The 17,379-nt window shown below is 46.1% G+C and overlaps 8 protein-coding genes across 8 annotated transcripts; 5 read left to right on the top strand and 3 right to left on the bottom strand.

Moving 5' to 3' along the window:
- Positions 1–205: 205 nt before the first annotated feature.
- Positions 206–2,521, top strand: C8R40DRAFT_1164693 (WD40 repeat-like protein; the record flags this gene model as incomplete). Its single annotated transcript, XM_046230548.1, has 8 exons — positions 206–775; positions 826–949; positions 1,004–1,081; positions 1,150–1,205; positions 1,255–1,701; positions 1,754–2,038; positions 2,113–2,325; positions 2,384–2,521. The coding sequence occupies 8 exons, from the start codon at positions 206–208 to the stop codon at positions 2,519–2,521; spliced, it is 1,911 nt and encodes a 636-aa protein (XP_046092386.1).
- A 534-nt stretch (positions 2,522–3,055) lies between these two features.
- Positions 3,056–5,160, top strand: C8R40DRAFT_1031698 (uncharacterized protein; the record flags this gene model as incomplete). The annotated part of the gene is made up of 9 exons (XM_046223192.1): positions 3,056–3,221; positions 3,275–3,541; positions 3,601–3,695; positions 3,748–3,819; positions 3,871–3,966; positions 4,021–4,085; positions 4,138–4,214; positions 4,268–4,491; positions 4,546–5,160. 9 exons carry the CDS (start codon positions 3,056–3,058, stop codon positions 5,158–5,160), a joined length of 1,677 nt encoding a protein of 558 aa, XP_046092385.1.
- Positions 5,161–5,681: 521 nt separating this feature from the next.
- C8R40DRAFT_1242708 (major facilitator superfamily domain-containing protein) lies at positions 5,682–7,857 on the bottom strand (the record flags this gene model as incomplete). Its single annotated transcript, XM_046233579.1, has 9 exons — positions 7,443–7,857; positions 7,312–7,381; positions 7,155–7,250; positions 6,991–7,103; positions 6,892–6,940; positions 6,442–6,813; positions 6,322–6,384; positions 6,050–6,271; positions 5,682–5,992 (listed from the first exon to the last, which is right to left on the bottom strand). The coding sequence occupies exons 1-9, from the start codon at positions 7,683–7,685 to the stop codon at positions 5,682–5,684; spliced, it is 1,539 nt and encodes a 512-aa protein (XP_046092384.1). The 5' UTR covers positions 7,686–7,857.
- Positions 7,858–8,413: 556 nt separating this feature from the next.
- Positions 8,414–9,412, bottom strand: C8R40DRAFT_1064990 (uncharacterized protein; the record flags this gene model as incomplete). Its single annotated transcript, XM_046225601.1, has 10 exons — positions 8,414–8,443; positions 8,506–8,582; positions 8,638–8,672; positions 8,725–8,754; positions 8,818–8,920; positions 8,980–8,993; positions 9,049–9,070; positions 9,126–9,183; positions 9,248–9,263; positions 9,321–9,412. 10 exons carry the CDS (start codon positions 9,410–9,412, stop codon positions 8,414–8,416), a joined length of 477 nt encoding a protein of 158 aa, XP_046092383.1.
- A 1,086-nt stretch (positions 9,413–10,498) lies between these two features.
- C8R40DRAFT_1077385 (uncharacterized protein) lies at positions 10,499–11,619 on the top strand. The gene is made up of 2 exons (XM_046226977.1): positions 10,499–11,058; positions 11,124–11,619. Exons 1-2 carry the CDS (start codon positions 10,596–10,598, stop codon positions 11,420–11,422), a joined length of 762 nt encoding a protein of 253 aa, XP_046092382.1. The 5' UTR covers positions 10,499–10,595; the 3' UTR covers positions 11,423–11,619.
- A 35-nt stretch (positions 11,620–11,654) lies between these two features.
- Positions 11,655–14,104, top strand: C8R40DRAFT_1077384 (SprT-like family-domain-containing protein). The gene is made up of 13 exons (XM_046226976.1): positions 11,655–11,950; positions 12,005–12,088; positions 12,156–12,263; positions 12,323–12,595; positions 12,647–12,991; positions 13,053–13,114; positions 13,165–13,264; positions 13,327–13,369; positions 13,425–13,464; positions 13,515–13,536; positions 13,595–13,635; positions 13,688–13,801; positions 13,857–14,104. Exons 1-13 carry the CDS (start codon positions 11,745–11,747, stop codon positions 14,045–14,047), a joined length of 1,629 nt encoding a protein of 542 aa, XP_046092381.1. The 5' UTR covers positions 11,655–11,744; the 3' UTR covers positions 14,048–14,104.
- C8R40DRAFT_1077383 (cytochrome P450) lies at positions 14,105–16,682 on the bottom strand. The gene is made up of 8 exons (XM_046226975.1): positions 16,096–16,682; positions 15,963–16,041; positions 15,789–15,903; positions 15,694–15,731; positions 15,326–15,634; positions 15,119–15,266; positions 14,584–15,067; positions 14,105–14,519 (listed from the first exon to the last, which is right to left on the bottom strand). Exons 1-8 carry the CDS (start codon positions 16,257–16,259, stop codon positions 14,222–14,224), a joined length of 1,635 nt encoding a protein of 544 aa, XP_046092380.1. The 5' UTR covers positions 16,260–16,682; the 3' UTR covers positions 14,105–14,221.
- A 40-nt stretch (positions 16,683–16,722) lies between these two features.
- C8R40DRAFT_1077379 (ribosomal protein S14) lies at positions 16,723–17,378 on the top strand. Its single transcript, XM_046226974.1, has 3 exons — positions 16,723–16,866; positions 16,923–17,022; positions 17,081–17,378. The coding sequence occupies exons 1-3, from the start codon at positions 16,805–16,807 to the stop codon at positions 17,087–17,089; spliced, it is 171 nt and encodes a 56-aa protein (XP_046092379.1). The 5' UTR covers positions 16,723–16,804; the 3' UTR covers positions 17,090–17,378.
- The last annotated feature ends 1 nt before the right edge of the window (position 17,379 follows it).

The raw sequence follows: 17,379 nt of genomic DNA, 5'->3' as shown, positions 1-17,379 counted from the left end.
TGGTCGGAATGTCTTGGATTCAATCAATACCTCAAATTCACTGGCAGGATCCAGCAAGCTACAGTTCATACAGAACGCAATAATGACGCCCTTTTCACATAGAAAGAACGAGTCTTCAAGCATAATATCGGGCTGTGCGTGCACTTCTGTCTTCCTCGACTAGTCCTAATTTTCCCGCCGCCTTTCAACAGTAGCGCCAGTCATAATGACTCCCAGGATGATGAAGGCAGCTTCTACAGTCTCATCCAAACAGCCTCGTGAACGGATTGTTAACTCCTCAATGTCTCGCTCACGGATGGACTTTGCTACACTAGGTCGTGCGCCTCTACGGCTTGGTCTTGGAACACGGCGAGTAACTTCACGCGATCTTGAAATTGTCGAGGCAACGGAGCAGCTACTGCATGTCGAAGTGCCGGAACCGGACGGAGTTGCTTCGAACGTCAGTCTGCTGCGGGGATTCAACGCGACTATTCCCAGTGCGGAGCAAAGCAAGTCTCGGAGAAGACAGATGCGAAGTGTAGATGCGCCGCATATCGGCTTGAAGAAGCTTGGAATGAACGCTAGAGGGCTGCTAGCGGACGAAGATGACCATGAGGGACAGAGTGTAACCAGTGAAGATGATGTGGTAATGGTGCCTCGATCGGATGCGACGCTTAGAAAGGGAAAGAGAAGAGGAAGGGAAAGTTTGAGTGCTACAAAGATGCTTGGGAAGGACGAACTTACGCGTCAAAGGAAGGAGATTCTTCGCGATAAGGAGAACATAAATATCAAGCGGGTGTGTTTGTGCTGATTGTCAATATTACTTCTCAGGCTCATTCCTCGCAGAGCTTGGTCAACAATGAAATCATGGAGATCACCCACAAAATTGAAGCATTGGACGACATACGAACGAAACTTGAACAAGACCTCATCAAACTTCAGGAAGACGAGTTGGAACTTGACGACGAATGTGAGTATCTTTCAATAGTGGAAGCGCGCTATCATTGATTTATGACTCTTACAGTACAAGGCGTCAAGGAGCGTTTAGAGTTCGAACAGTCAGGCCCGGCTCGAATGTCCCAATCGTTCCAGATACTGCACAGTTCTAGAAGGCGAAAAGGCAAGCTGCTTGTTGCCTATCGCGAGCAACCCGACTGAATGAAACGACAGGGCCTGCTTTCTTACCCTCTGAACACGACGAGCTACCTCCCGGTGTAGCTTTCATGGTATGTTCTTCTCATTCATAATCTCTTCTAACTTCTAATTTTATCTCAGACTCTGGACAGTCACACAGCACCAATAAGCGCTCTTGATTTCTCAGAACCGTACGGAACTCTCGTCAGCGCATCTGTAGAAGACTCTCAACCCATCGTCTGGGATCTGCTCGCTGGAACAGAGTCCGGTCGTTTACGCGGTCACGTTGGGACTGTCAAGTGCATCCAGGTCGAAGATACTGTCTGCGTGACAGGTAGTGAAGATTGTTCAGTCAGGTTATGGGATCTCCGACTTGTGGATGCTGATGGAAGTGATGGGTGGGGAGACGAGGGTGAGATAGTCAGTTTGAGCGATGTGGCGGAAGAAGATAGCAGTGAGGAAGGAACCAAGCCGAATGGAATCAGGAATGGGATTGGAAAGGAGCAAAAAGAGGATGTGGCTTGTCTTCGTGTACTTGAAGGACACACAAAGACAGTGACTACGTTGTTCTTCGAAGATAATTGCCTGGTGTGTTGGTCCATTATGGCTTTAATGTTGGCATTCAATGTCTTTTCGTTAGGTCACCGGCGCGTCAGATAAGACGCTCAGGCAATGGGATCTAACAACCGGTCAATGCGTTATGACGATGGACATCTTGTGGGCTATAGCGCATCCGACATCGAGTACGTTGGCAAATAACCTTTTTGCTGGTGCCGCTGCTTCTGTAGGCACCTTTGCTTTCCCGATGCCTCCTCGTGCAGATGGGAGCTGGGATATGTATGAAGACTACGTTGGTGGTGTTCAGTTCTGGGGTTATGGACTCGTTAGTGGTAGCGCGGTGACGGTGCTGTACGAATGTGGGACAGTAAGTCTACATGAGTTGGGCTTATCGTGACGTTATTGATAGAATCATGTCTCTTCATAGTGCGTACTGGACAGGCACATCGGACATTAGCTGGACATTCTGCACCTGTGACATGCCTTCAGTTTGACGAAGTCCATATCGCTAGTGGAAGTTTGGATAAGACGATTCAAATCTGGGATGTTCGTACTGGAGGGGTATTCGAAACTCTCAGATACGACCACCCAGTCACCGCATTACAATTCGACACTCGTAAGGTCATAGCAGCTACTGGCGAGAATGGCGTAAAGGTTTGTCTTCTCCTTTGGATGCGATGCTAAAGTTTTGTAGCTTATCATATTTGTTCAGATCTACAACCGTACTAGTATGCAGCACTCGACGCTCTTGACCAACGGACACACAAGCCCTGTTGAGAGACTGCGGTACATGGATCGCTACCTGGCCACAGGCGGACGCGATTCTACCGTCAAGGTCTGGTCATTATGACAGATTATGACACCGAAAAGAAAACCAAAAGAGATAGACTCACTCTTATCTATATCATAATCCTAAGTACTTCCACGTTCGGGCCTTCTAAATTTTTGGACATGGTTTAAGATCTAGAGCATACAATTAGTTACAAGCTATACCATGTACCATATACGCGCAAGTATTTTCTGAGCTCAATTTTCAATGATATCCTACCACGTGCAATGTTCGTTCCCCGAGGAGGAACCTCGAGGATAATTTCCAAAGGGGAAGTCCGAGGAGTCAGTTACTAGTACTCTCTCTGATTGCGCCACATGTTCTTCTGCTTGGTACCTTTCTCCTTCTTACCCCGTTCATACCCCCTCCGCTTGATTGCTTGGCACTGTTTGGGCCGTCTCTGGACACCATCGAGAAGAGCTGGGCGCGAAGATCTGACGTGAAAGGCTTTCTCGGATCGGAAGGATTTTTTGACTACCAATTCTGCTTTTGAGGAAGTGAAAAACGCGGCTTGTTTCTGTCCCCTGTTTCAGGTTTGCTCTCTTGCTCAGCACGATGCTTCACCTCTTCTCCGCATTGTTCGTAGCAGCGGTTTTGGAGCCTTGTTTTGCTGTCACTGCAGACGTTCAACTCGTTGTACCCTCATCTCCTTCGTCACAAAATGTCGTTGCATCCAATTTTTTCGGCATCAGTTTCGAGCTTAGTTTCATGAACGAATACTGTAAGTTGTTCCTTTTGCTTGATCTCGGTACTCGTTCAATTGGAATGGTCTAGTTGGAAACGATACGGATACAATACCTCAGGCAATGCTGAATTATCTTAGTCAAATTCGGTCTCGTACCGGCTCGAATGATGTCCGTATTCGAGTCGGAGGCAACTCTGGGGATGTCTCGACCTATGTGCCAACGCAAGCCTCACCCATGCTCATCCTTACCGATCCAGATGCTAATTCAAATAGTCAACCCGTCAATTATGGGCCTATGCTGTGGGAAGTGATGGAAAAGGTCTCCGAGGAAGTAAATGGCGTCCAGTATCTGATAGGTTTGCTCGTCTCACCAGTTACTACACACGTTGGGGAAAATCTCAATCCATCGTCTTAGGATTGACCATCAACACAACCAACACGGATTCGGTTATTGCGGGCGATGCAACAAAATATTTGGGAAGTCATTTGGATGCAATGCTTCTAGGCAACGTATGCTCGTCTTGTTCGCGCGCGCGTAATCTCCACTCAACACTCCCATCAGGAACCGGATCTCTATACTGCACACGACCAACGACCAAATGTTGTTAACTACACGGTCGATGACTACATTGGAGTGAGTATCCTCCGCCTACCCAGCTACAGCCAACTCAGCGGAGTTACGTAGGAATATTCCGCTGCTCTTCATGATATTAGCAATACTACTGCTGGTGACCTAACGAACGGTCATAACGTGGCGGGACCGACCGTTTGTTGCGACTGGGTACGTCGTTCGTTCGTTGATCTTTATGGCATGATAGCCCATCGAAGTATGCAGGATTTAGCAACATTATTAGACCAAGGATATCTATCGAATTTCACCAACGTCCTAAAGTACATCACGTACGTTGCTTTATTGAAATGAGCATAAGGAGCAGACCTTAGATTCACATAGGCTGCAACATTATCCTCAAAATAATTGCTTTGGATCTTATCAGTACCAGCTTCTTTATTACACCCAACACGGTAATCGTGAGTTATCTTCCGCGTCATTGGCGTTATGCAGCTGAAAGTTTGACGCCAAGTCGTCGATCTGGCGGCGTGGCAAAAGCCTGGAATCGATATCATTACTCGTAATACTACCGGAGGCGCTCCTCGTATGCTGATGAGTGAATTCAACAGCGCATCATGTGGAGGTATCCCCGGAATCTCGGACACGTTCGCTGTCGGTGCGCTTTGGTCCATTGACTATGCCCTACAGTTGGCTTCTGTCGGCTACACTGCTGCGTATATTCACACTAGGGAGCAGGTCAGTCGCGCTATTGTGCCATTCATGTAGTGAACAGTCTCAACTTTATCATAGGGCATTTCTTACAATCTGGTCACTCCGCCAAACGTCTCCGAGATCAACACAGGCCCCTGGACTACTGATCCCCCGTTCTATGCACTCATCGCTACTGCCGAAATCCTTGCTTCCTCAAACGGCATCATTGTCAATGACCTCAATGTGTCAACTGATGTTAACGCAACGATTGGCGGATATGCAGTTTACGACGCTACCAATTCGTCATTAAACAGGATTGTTCTGTTCAATTACGGAACCGATTCGATAGAGTTCAAACTCCCCAGTGGAATCAAAGCAACGAATCCAACGAATGCTATGGTGAAGTACCTGTCGGCATCAAGTATCACTGAGAAGTACGACATCGCATGGGGTGAGCAGACATTCCTCGGTGCTGGAGATGGAAAACCAATTTCTGCCAATACATCCAATGGCTGGGCGTATGCAAACCAGAATGTGGATTGTTCGAATGGCTGCAACATCACTGCTCCGGGACCTAGTCTTTCAGTGGTGTTCCTGGACTCCTCGAGCTCTTCAAGTCAAAAATCCTCCTCCGGAGCCAAGACCATTTTTGGTCGGCGGAGCATCGTTCTTGGTCTAGGTGTGGCATTAATTCGGACGCTTGTGCTGCTCTAGGTATTCCAGTAATCGGACGTTTATCCATCACTGAAGTAGACAAACTCGTACGGTATTTACCTGCTACGTACACGTGGACGATACATCGTTAGACTGTTGAACTTTCAATTTTCCTCCAGTGGTTCCCCGATTCACTGTCAATCATGTTGACGTTGATTCTTGACCTGAATGGCTAATGGTGATATCGACGAGAGCTTGGAGGCAATCTTGTTAGAGGATTTGGTGGGTGGAGAGGTGGTATGGTGACCGTTGGTGACCCAGCCATCGTTGGATCTTGTTCTCGTTTTACTGGAGGAAATTGTAAGGATAGGATAGTATAGTAAGTAAGAAAGACAGACTCCTGGTGCCATGCCCATGATTTCCTATGTGAATCTTTGCATTGTGTTCACAGACAGAACCGAAACCTTTGAGTAATGATGCGTAAAACGCACGCAAGAAAGCCTAGGAAAGCAATATAACTATTCAAGCGATACAAAGCGGCACAAGTCGCACGATTTGCTATTTTGTTTTCTCAACGCGACTCAACTCTGCTGTTCCTGCCCTGCTTGCCTTTCAAGTGACCTACGTCGTCTCGCCGCATCCATTCCCCAGCCCACCAATGCGATCAAAGCAGCGGCAGCAAAACACGTCCCTACATACACAATCATTTTCCCAAACTTCCCTCCGCCGACGTTAAAGCCAAGGTGCCCCGAGTGGTTGAAAGTAGATGAAACTGTAGAGTTGGAGTCCAAACTCGTCAAAGCAGAAGAGATGGGTGTTGAGAATATATTTCCTAGACCACGAGAGAAGAGTAAAATGCCATAAAGAGTGGTAAAGAGATTTGGATCGTTGGCTTGCGGTTTGAAGGAATTAACAGAAAATTGAATGCCAGTGGATGAGATCTGCTTACCACTCAAAGGCTTGGTAAACCCGTTCCATGTGCTCGACCAACCTCCGGCAAGAATCCCATAAGCTACACTGAACGATAGCAATCCAGCGAGATTATATGACAAAACACCCCAAAGTATGAACGTGGCGGCAGAAGTGGAGGCTAACGTTGAGAGCCCTAAGGTCCAGGGATTGATTTTATCAGAAAGGTATCCTGTTGTTAGTCGGCCTATAACAGAACCGCCTACAAAGGGGATCAGATCATAAACAAGTTTCGTTTTGAATGAGTCCCACAGTTGAGGAGCGCCAGAGCCATTGACACAGTTGAACTATTGAGATTCAAAGCACTGGCAAATGCTGAGCGAAGCACTAGATTTGATATCCGTTCATTTAACAGAGTAGTATATGGCTTACTAGGAAGCCAAACAATAGGCACAAAATATCCAAATCCCTGGAGGGTATTAGCAACTACTAAAACCCAGAACGACATGCTTCTCGTCCACTCTGTGTTCCCTCGTCCACGAGGGGTTGGTCCCATAGCTCGAATGCGAGATTCAGGCAAACGGCCTTTAATGAGAGGAAGCAGGGGCACTAAAAGAAGAGCTATCGCAATGGATAGGATTCGCAATGTTTTAGGAGGGCCATAGGAAGATAATAAAGGGGGTAAGATGAGAGGGAGGAGGATGCCTCCGACTGCTGTTCCAGCGGAAACTACGCCGTTAGCGAATCCACGCTTATGATGAAACCATTCGGATAGATAGGAGATGCAGGGGATGTAGAGCATTGCTACGAGGGGTAGGAAGAGAAAGACAGTTAGATATTAGATGAGTTTGTGTGAGATTATTTATGGACATGTATGCTCACATCCTCCGATAGCATACAAAGCACCTTGTAATACAACCAATGGAAGGATCTATATAGAAATGTGAGAATTGAGATAAAAAGTCCATGATGCAACCTCACTTGAGTGGTGTAACTGGCAGCGAATAGAGATGCCCAGCAGAGAAGTGTGCCGACGTACATAAAAGTACGTTTATGATATGGATATCTAGTTATTACAGGAGTGATGAAAGGTCCTGACTCAATGTATTAGGTGCGGCAATAGGATTGAGAGTTCAAAGTCTGACCAGAGCAGTAAATGATACCAGATGAGACTGGACCAATTAGAGGAAGTAAACTCGATGCCTTGGGCTGAGCGGTGTATTTCGTATCCTTTAGGTATACTATATGCAAAAAGGACATGTCGATCACGAGCTTCGGAAATTCACTTCAATGAATACGCACCATCTAAGAAAACACCGAATGAGGTCGGAAACCCCCAGACAATAGCTTCCACGACGAAGGCTGCAGTTAACTGAGAAGGAGTCAGACAGAATGTCAGGCCGGCGGACATAACACAACCCTAGAATACGCACAAAAGACCAAGCACCAAAACCTTTGTCTACTGGCGGTAAGGAAGATTGATTTCTGTTGATAGATGGTATGCTGTCGATGCTAGAGAAGCCATCATCAGATGGAAGTACAGCGTTAACAGAGACGGAACTGGGATTGAGATTCGAGGCAGGTAGTGGAATCTGCATCGCTAGTTCTATGCTCTCTAAATTGTTCTCTGAAGCATTACTCATGGTGGTCGACAATAGAATATGCGATCGAGTCATGAATTTGAAAGCAGTTCATCATAATCAACGTGTTGGCGGATTATTGCTCGCGCCGCACCTGGATCAAGTATTATTGTTCGAGAACGAACCAACTTCAAGGTCATTAAAAACCAGGAGACGTATAATCAGGGGAAAAACAAAAATGTAGCTGCTGATAGACAGTGTATAAAGTGTATAAAGGTATGTATGAGCGCTTGAGCTTCTGAATCGGACTCCATGAGGGGCGCTTAAGGGCATGGGAGGTTTCAGGAGGTTTCATTCCTTCCTTTCGGTCGTAATTGGGGACGTTGCAAATGTAATCGTACGAGATACGACGAGATGCATATGCATATAAAAGTATCTCCTGAATCGATGTACACAGTACATAATTTCTTCCTACTTAGCTGGACAGATTTCCCCTCGGCTCTTTCCGCATATTCATACAACCATCCGAGCTGAAGTTTTTTTGTTACGGAAGGTCAATGGTTCAATACTAACATTCGTAAATCGTAAAATCTCTTTATTTGGGTAGGACTGTGTACTACTCTCAAAGTCCTTCGTGAGCTTCATTTTGGCTACTGTCCTCTTACACATTGAGAAAGGTCGAACTGGGAAAATTCATCGGTCTCTGCGTAATGTACATACAACAGATTTTTTTTGGCATAATATGCACTAATCTTCGAAAAGAATACTAGTGATAAGATATCCGACGACTGTTACAGTTATTTAAATGACTGATACCTACGCGTTTAATCACAGAAAGTGATAGCAAGGTTGACCTGTACAAAGGCATGGGTTAGTAACAAGAGAACACCGAAGGGTGTAAGCGTGATAGGCTCACATTATCGCTTTGGCATGCAACTTGGACACCGGTATCGGTGCTGACATGGAATGCTGTCGAGCAACTAGCACTAGTGCCTATGTAAAAAAAACCTTGAGCGGCGACTCCAAGGCCGAAGAAAGGTGAGCGTACAATCAGCTCCTGCACCATCGCAACCATCGTAATATCTGTTAACGAAAAATCTGTATCTGTTCCCCAAAACTTGAAAGCGGAACCTACCCAAATCCAGTAGTAACGGAGAAGGTGTGGCTAGATTGTTGCGTTTGCTTAGCGAGCGCAAACTAGGTATTTCATAAGGGGATTGGGACGTACGGGGAGATTAAAGTGATATCAGTACTGGATCCAGATCCTGGGGAAGTGGGATTGACGAGAGTGGTCTCAACCATTGTGCACCCTTCTCCGTTGGCACCACAGCCTGCATCAATCACCATTAGCGGCTGGTAGCCAAGGAAACGTAACGGTCGGGGTTCTCACCGACATCGAGGTAGCTAAGCACGAACACTTCTATCAGTTGCTCTTAATAGTAAAGACCTCATTACTCACGCAATAGCAGCCTCCAGAGGGCCTTGAAGAAGTCTATCAATTTCATAGGGATGTGGAATGAATATGATAGGGCGTACCGTTGGAAGTGTAGGCACCCCCTGTTGAAAGCGTTACACCGTTTGCCTTCAAGGTGGGCTAATTTTGGAGAACGCGTTGAGAAAAATTAGTACTCAATCGGAGCAAATTATGAAGCACTTACCACACCCCTGCCGCACCTAACAAATAATGGGTTTGAGAGGGAGGATTTTAAATATACGGAGTGGAGCGCTCACAAGTTCGTAAAAGAGACAGTGTGAGTCTCAGCCTGGGCGCCGGCTACCAAAGCAGCAGCAACGAGAGCAGCGAACTTGAGAGAGGTGAACATTATGGCTTGACGAAGTAACTGAAGACTTTGAGGTAAGCAAAAAGCAGTGAAACTAGTCGAAAGCTTGTCTTTTACTTATTCTTTTCTCCTCTAGTTTTATACCAGTCCCAAAGACAACGCTGTGAAACCAACAAGTCAACTCGAGAGGACCTAGCTGGTACCAGGTAAGTCCATACCTCATGACTGTAATCCTCCTGTGGGATTCATTTGACTTTCAGATGCATTCAAAAACAAAATCCAGTGACAGTCGTTTTACCGCTCTTCGTTACTCTTGAATGACGATTATGATTTTGGAAAGTCGGGCCATGTGCACCACGCACCCTCAGGACAGCCCATTCAACTCTGAACGGACGGAGTAGGCAAGAAAAGTCCTTTGTGTGATGGACGCAATTTATCTGCCTGTCAGTTCCCGCTCAGGTCCTAGACCATCGAAGGATAATTTTAGTCCAGTATAGAATGAGAGGTCACAACCTCTACGTGCATATGTGGAACTCGGGTTTTGAAAGATAGGCCGACTGCCATGGTCAATGCTTAGTACGAAAGTTCATATTATGATATCCTGAAAATCATCTTTGTTTTTCCGACATGGTCCGAATCTGCTGACTCTCAGCCGACAGTAAACCTTCATGCCTATACGGGTCAGTCGGAACAACTGTTCAACAACAGCAAAGCGCTATAGGAAGTAAGCATGGTCATGTTCATTTCATATACGGACCTCCCGCGCACCCACGTTGTACTTGAAAGGCGGATTTTGTTCCAATGCCCGACCTCATACAACTCGATGTGAAATTAGTAAAAACGGTTTTGAGGTAAAATATGGATACCTGCTGTCTCTAAATCCTCGCGCTCTCCGAATTCCTTGACCCTTGTTGACGGAACGGCGTTTATCCTGTCCTCCGAGCCATATTCTGATACTAGGATAAAAAAAGGCAGAGCGTCTGCGGTTTTCACGCCATCTAAGAATCCGCAAGTGATGGAGCTGGATGTATATATATTCAGTAGCAGTAGTTGGTAGCGATTCGATGAAACGAAGGACATGAAGTAGCCCAGGCGAGGGATTTAAGTTGCATGACCGTAACACTGACAGTTATTCCTCAGTCAGATATCGGACCGAAATACCAGATGTATAGCCACCCTCAATAGCCCTCAACCTGTTGTTCGACGAGCTCATTACTGCGTTGAAATGGCTCCCAAGGGAAGGAAAAAGGACACTGCCATATCTACGCAGCTAGAACAGCTCCCAATATGGCCGCCTTTCAAATCACTTATCCCTTCGAATCTTTTGTCCATACAGGAAATTCTAACAAACCAGATTGTCACAATACCACACTTTTGGCCAGCTTCCCTTTGCAAAACCTATGTTTCCTTTCTCTCGAATCTTCCACTAGTCACAACACCTGGTAAGCCGAAGAAAGGTGATGCAGTCAGGGTCAACGATCGTTTTCAGATACAAGATGCCTCGTTTGCGACGCGGTTATGGGAAGAAACAGGGCTGAAGAATATTATCATGGGATATGTACAGTCTGAGGACGGATTGCAACTCGACGGGGAAGCGCGGAAACAGCTTTGGGGAGGTGAAGTGGTTGGACTCAATCCGAATATCAGGGTTTATCGATACAGCAAAGGTCAATTTTTTGATCAGCATTGTAGGTGCTAGCGCTCTCGCCTTGTCTCCTAATCTGTATATCAGTTTGATCATACCTCCCTTTAGATGACGACTCGAATAATGTCACTGTCCGTTCAGGTCAAACAGATATTCCGGCACGTACTACATGGACGCTTCTTCTCTATCTTACCTCTCCGGCCACGGGATGCCTTGGTGGTGAGACTGTCTTTTATCCTGATCCAGCCATCAAGAAAACTCCATCACCAGAACCGGTGATTGTGAACTTGGAAGTGGGATTGGCCCTATTACATCGCCATGGCGCGGAATGCATGCTCCATGAAGGGGCGGAGGTCGTTGCAGGAGAAAAGTGGGTCATCAGAAGTGATCTTTGCGTAAAGAGATGAGAAGAATGGTATTCTCAGGGAGCTACCACTGAGTACTCCAAATGAGCTATTTAAGTGTAATTCTTTTTCAAGGAACACATCCCAAAATTCTTTAGTCACTGCTGTGAATCTTGCATGAATTACTTGATAAATAAATCGATATCGAATTTAGGTTCAGAGCTGTTTAGAGTTTGAGTGACTCAGTGAGTGAGCTGGTGGGAACTCGCCCATGTGATCGGTTCAGTCGCGTTAATTTATTTCCACGGAAACAAAAAGAGGTCGTCTTTCATATTTCATCTTCCACCTTTTGCTTGTTTTCTTGTACCTGTTGAAGTCATCCAACATGCCTGACAGCATGCCTCAGGGAAGATCCTCACTCCTGCGGAGAACTCCCTCCTTGATACATAACGTAACTCCCAGTCGCTCAACTGGAAAAACGGTTCAAGATTTACGGTTGGGCGGCAGCAGTGCGCAGGCCAATAAACGAGGTAACTCAGATATCAACTCTGAGATAGTGCCGGACAGCGAGGAGGAAAGATGTCAGCACTCGTAAGTACTGAACGATCCACGCGTTTCTGTCGCTCAGCTCACTAGATTCTCAAGAGAGTCCACGGCATCTAAAGCTTCTCGAAGGGGTAAAAACGAAGTTGTCATAATCTCCTCTGACTCCGAAGGGGACGAAGAAGGGTGTGTATACACACTGGCTCACTACTCTCGACGAAACTAAGCATATAATGAATGTACTCTATTTTAGCCAGCCTACGGACGATTATTCATTCACTGTGAATATGCCAGGTTCATGGCCTGCAGTGGATGCGCAGAAGGATCATGTGTCTTTTGCCGCAGGTACAGCAAAGAGAAAGTAAGAATATATACCGTAGTTCGGATTCAGACTCAAACTGAACTTCTTTTTTCATTCAGTTCGCCATATCCGAGGATTGCCAAAATATCTAGGAAGTACCGACCTTCCCGTAGAGTCATCGAGAGCTCGGACTCGGAAATTGCTAAGGACAATGTAAACGAGATCATCGAGCTCACTGACAGTGATGAAGATTCCCCCAGTAACTTCTCTTCTCGATCACCCTTCAAGCCTACACACATCTTTCGCAGTCTAAAAATCCCACTGTATGCGGATTCAGACCATTCGGATTCATCTTCTCCTTCGCCTCTTCATGACGAAGGAATCTTGGTCTTGTATGAGATTTGTTCTTCTATTGATATTTTCTGGCTCATGTTTATTGACAGGGATGACTCTCGCAATAGGCGCAAGCCATTTCTTTTACGAAATGACCGAGAGGAAGGCTGTTCAACTTCGTTGACTCCGCAACGTGTTGTCGCTGGCCGGATTAACGTTGCGGTTGATGTTCGACTCACCCCAGCGTCTGCGGCTGCAATGTCGCCTTCAAAGAGGCAGCCAAGAATGGGAAAGAAGGCCGAGGCCACAGCTAAGCTCGAAAGACTGAAAACTTACGCATTAAACAGATTTGCTGATCTTAATGAGAAGGTTTTTGACAACAAGATACCAGATACAACAAAGATCGAGTGGAACTGTAGGTTCACGACAACAGCTGGCAAGGCTAGTTATCGCCGGTAAGCGGGTTGTAGCATTCATTCTTCTTCAAGTCAATGTTCCTACTGCACTACATAACAGGGACAGGGAAGGTGTAACTCACAGTAAGATTGAACTTGCTATCAAGATACTGGACGAAGAACGTGAGTCATGTACTCTAAAAATCAAGATCGATTCCGAGAACTCTTCGCAGAGCGTATCGACCGAACACTGTCTCACGAGATGTGCCATTTGGCATCGTGGATCATCTCTGAGAAAATAGACGAATATCATGGCCCAATTTTCAAAGGCTGGTAGGTCCCAAACCCTCCCGCTCATGCATCACATTGCATCATCTTCAATCTCTCCTACGTAGGGCCGCAAAAGTGGAACGAATTTGTCCAGGCATCGTAGTTTCTGTGAGTCACCCCAGTCAGGCAGTTTAGTAGGGCTGTATTCAACCAAGTCATTTAGACGACGCATGACTACGAAATTAAACATCCTTGGAACTGGAGTACGTCTCTTACTACTTTGTGTAATTCTTACATTTATGAGACACTATAGAATGTGATTTTTGCTCATACACGTAGGATCTCCGTCTCGTATGCTTGGTACATGAGCTTACACTCTTATTTTCCCCATAGCTATGGTCGCTTCACCAAATCTATCAAAACTGAGGTTCAAGGTCAGTACAAGACTGTTGCAAAACTTGGACCACTTCTGACTAGGCTCTGAAGGATGTGGAGCCTGCAAACAAGGACGCCTCATTCCATTGTTCGAACAACCAGTTAAACGCGCTCGTAACCCTGGCACACCGAGGATTAGTCGGATGGCAGCTAGTAAACCTCGAGGTAGGGACTTGCGTGTTCTCCGTATCTTGTGTACATTTTGATGTGATGAATATAGACTCTCCATCTGCCCTTGCTCGCAGTGCATCCCCAACGAAGCTTTCCACTACCGGGTCTTCGGATGATGGACGAGAGGTCGTCTGTGTCCATGGTTCCGAGTCCGAGTTCGAGCAGGAAGACGAACAAGTTGAATTTGACCCTCTCGATAGTCTTGTTACAAAAATGGCTTCAACAAACCTTTCTGCTTGAAGCCGTGTAGAATCTCCAGGTTCCAATTTATGAAATTTATCATTGACAAGACGCACTTGTTCGAACCGCTGCTTTAATTTACGATAGCCAGTATGATATTATCCCAATTGTATACATAGAATGTGGTATCAAGAAACCGTGTACATATGCAATAAGTGGATTACATGGTGCAGTTTATGCTGGGTTGCACTCATCCACACGTTTCACAATCAGGGGAAGTTGTACACCCATCTTAGACTTTCCTCTGACAAACGGTCGGGTAAACAACCCATTGCGTTTGCCTATACTTTGCCCTTCCGGTAGGGCGAAAGTGAAACGCGGAAGTATTGTGCTGAGGAAAGCTTTCATCTCTGTAATTGTAAAGCGATATCCAGGACACGAATTTGGACCAAATGAGAATGTCATTAGATTGGCCAGGCCAGGGAAGTGTGGAGGCTGAGCAGCGGGAGGTAATGAATTCCATCGATCAGGACTATGGTATAAGAAAATGGGTGTCAATAGGTTCTCAGAAATTTTATGAAAAGCAGGATGCATACCGGAATTCCAAAGCATCTTCAGACCAGATGTCTTTAGCGAAATTCAGACCCTCGATTGGAATGTGTATGATACTTCCCTTTCGTATCTTGATATGCTCTCCGGGTGAGACGAGCGTGCCATTAGTCAGGACGACGGGTTCTGAGACAGGGATCAGATCATTCTGGGTGGCTACACGCAGAGTACCGTGGACCGGAGGGGCGAGCCGCAGTGTTTCTCGAACCACACTGTCAAGAAGGGGGAACGAGTCAAGAACGTCGTAAGCTCGATCTTCTGAATTTGAACTTTGTGGGGGAGCGGTCGGGTGCGTCAATTCTTCACGCAGGCGAGTTTGAATATCGGGATGTAATGCAAGGAAGTATAGGCACCATGACAAGGACAACGCCGTTGTATCGGATCCAGCAAAGAAGAAAGAAGATATTTGGTCAAGAAGGTCTGGGTCGGAAAGGGTTTTGGTAGAGTCGTCGTTACAAATATTAGACTGTACTGAGTGGAATATATTAACGGGAATTCCGAAAGACACACTGGGCAGCTTACTGAGCAAACTGAGAAGATCCTTTTCAGTAGGTCCATTCGAAGATAATTTTTGATCCAGGATCGTTGATTTTTTCTCAGATATCAACCTCCGCCCTGTGGCGTATATCACTTGGCGGCTTTCTAGCACTGAGCGGGCTATTTTATCCGGCTATAAACAGAACAGCAAGCTCAACAAGAAATGCGACTGTTTAGGTAAATCAACATTACCCAAATTTTGTCCAACATTGGAATGAGTATACGCAGGATACCCTTCTTATCCGCTAAATCGAACATTCGCCGGAATGCAAGATATAGTTCCTCTGTTTCCCCATGGATGGAACAAAAGTTATAGGTAAGGCAAGCCATACCGAAAGCATCGAATGTTGCGCGAGAAATCCAATGACAAACATCGATGGTTTCTTGTCCATTGGATAACATTCCCTCCCATTTGTCGTGGAGTTCCTCAGCCGTTCGTAGGAATATCGGGGTGAGCGTCTTGATGGACTGTAAGGTAAAAGCAGGACCTATTATCTTTCTCTGTAAGATGAAGGGTATGAGATGAGTGCCGTGCAAGATGCTCAGACAGAAAATTTCACCTGAAATGTATGTTCAGCGCCTTCAGTTGTGAATATGCCTGGATGAAAAACATGATAAGAACGTGGAGGCAACCAAGATACAAAGAAGGGTCGACCTTTGCCAAGCATTGTAGAAAGGAATGTACGGGTGACTCTCGGTTTTTGGTATATGGGAGACATGAGGATATGAGAGACGGCGCGAAGGTCGAATGTCATCAAGCGATAATCAAACTGAGGTAAAGTTGCAAGTCCATTGAAGATCAGAGAGCGATATAGCCTCAAAGGTATACCTTTCCGGATCCATGATATCTGAAAGTTTTTCCATACTGCTTTTTCCACTCTTCGTGTTGTGTGGCGCTGAAATCAGGACTGTCATAGAACGATATTTAACAACCCAAGTTCCAGATAAGCGGGTTCACATACTCTACGACCCGTTGAATATGACTGAAGAAGAAGGGACCAGTGGGGCCAGGGAGCTTTCTGAGGGGATCAAATAGTGGAAGAACAACCAGGAGATTCACAATCCACACTAGGCCTCTTCCAAGCAGAAGTGCGACAGCTAAAAGTACCGCCAGGGGAGTAAGCATTTAGCAAACGAATAAGGGAGTCCGAGATGGTAGTTCAGGAGAGATGAATGTTCGGCAACTCGTGTGCATCGAGTACCACAACTTCCTCTTTGGGACAATCTGACTTGGAGGCAACTTCACATTGAATTCAAATCAAAGCATCATTAGCGCTGAGAGCCTTGAGGATTGCGCTTAAGTTGAGCGCCGAGCTAAAACTTTCGGCAAACCAGGATAAGCTAGAGCAAGTGATTATCGTTCGGGTTGCTTGTGGGTTTGAAATTCAGTAAAATGCACCAGGCCTCTCGCACCTACGGAGATTACGGGCTAGGGATGGTTCTTTTTTGAATCATCCCGCTGGCGCCTATCGACTCGGCGCACGGGCGTCGAGCGTGAATTTGCAATAATATACAGCTGCACGTGCAGCATTCTCACACTTCTGCTTTGGCTGTGACCGTTCTCAAATTTACCGTTGCATACTGCTTTCAAAAACGCACGCAAGAGGTAACTGGCTGCTTGCTCATCAGTCTATTGTACCTTTGATCTCGATCTGAACTTCCAGCTTCAAAATGACCCACGACGCTGTTTGGTTCTCTCGCCCCAGAAAATTTGGAAAGGGCGCCCGTCAATGGTGAGCATTTTTGATTATCCACCTGTATAGTTTTTCACTTTTTTGTCTCTGTACAGCCGTCTCTGCGCCCACCAAGCTGGTCTCATCCGCAAGTACGGTCTCGACCTTTGCCGTCAGTGCTTCCGCGAAAAGTCTGCTGCCATCGGTTTCTTCAAGGTGAGTTGCAGGAAATAGTCGTATATATATCTCAGCAAACTGATCACTCCTCCTCCAGAACCGGTGATGGATTAATCCCTTTCTTCGCACATATGATACTTGTTCCCCTATTTTCTGTATGCGGTCTTAGACGGATATGCTTTCCAATGTTCATCGTTCTTCCATCCAGAGGTCGGGGGTTCATAGCCCAATCATGATAAATTTACTTCTGCAATGCGCCCATCGATTCAGAGTAATTCAGATGTCTGTACGAAGGATCATCTTGGAGCCTTGACCTCTTCGCAAGTGTATATACCGTTGAATACGTTACGTCGGCCTCTAAATCGATGAAGATTGAATTTGTTACCATTCCAAACA

The sequence above is a fragment of the Lentinula edodes genome, assembly GCF_021015755.1.
Source record: "Lentinula edodes strain Le(Bin) 0899 ss11 chromosome Unknown C8R40scaffold_1, whole genome shotgun sequence".
Lineage (NCBI taxonomy): Eukaryota > Fungi > Basidiomycota > Agaricomycetes > Agaricales > Omphalotaceae > Lentinula > Lentinula edodes.
This window is presented reverse-complemented; position numbering and strand designations above follow the sequence as displayed.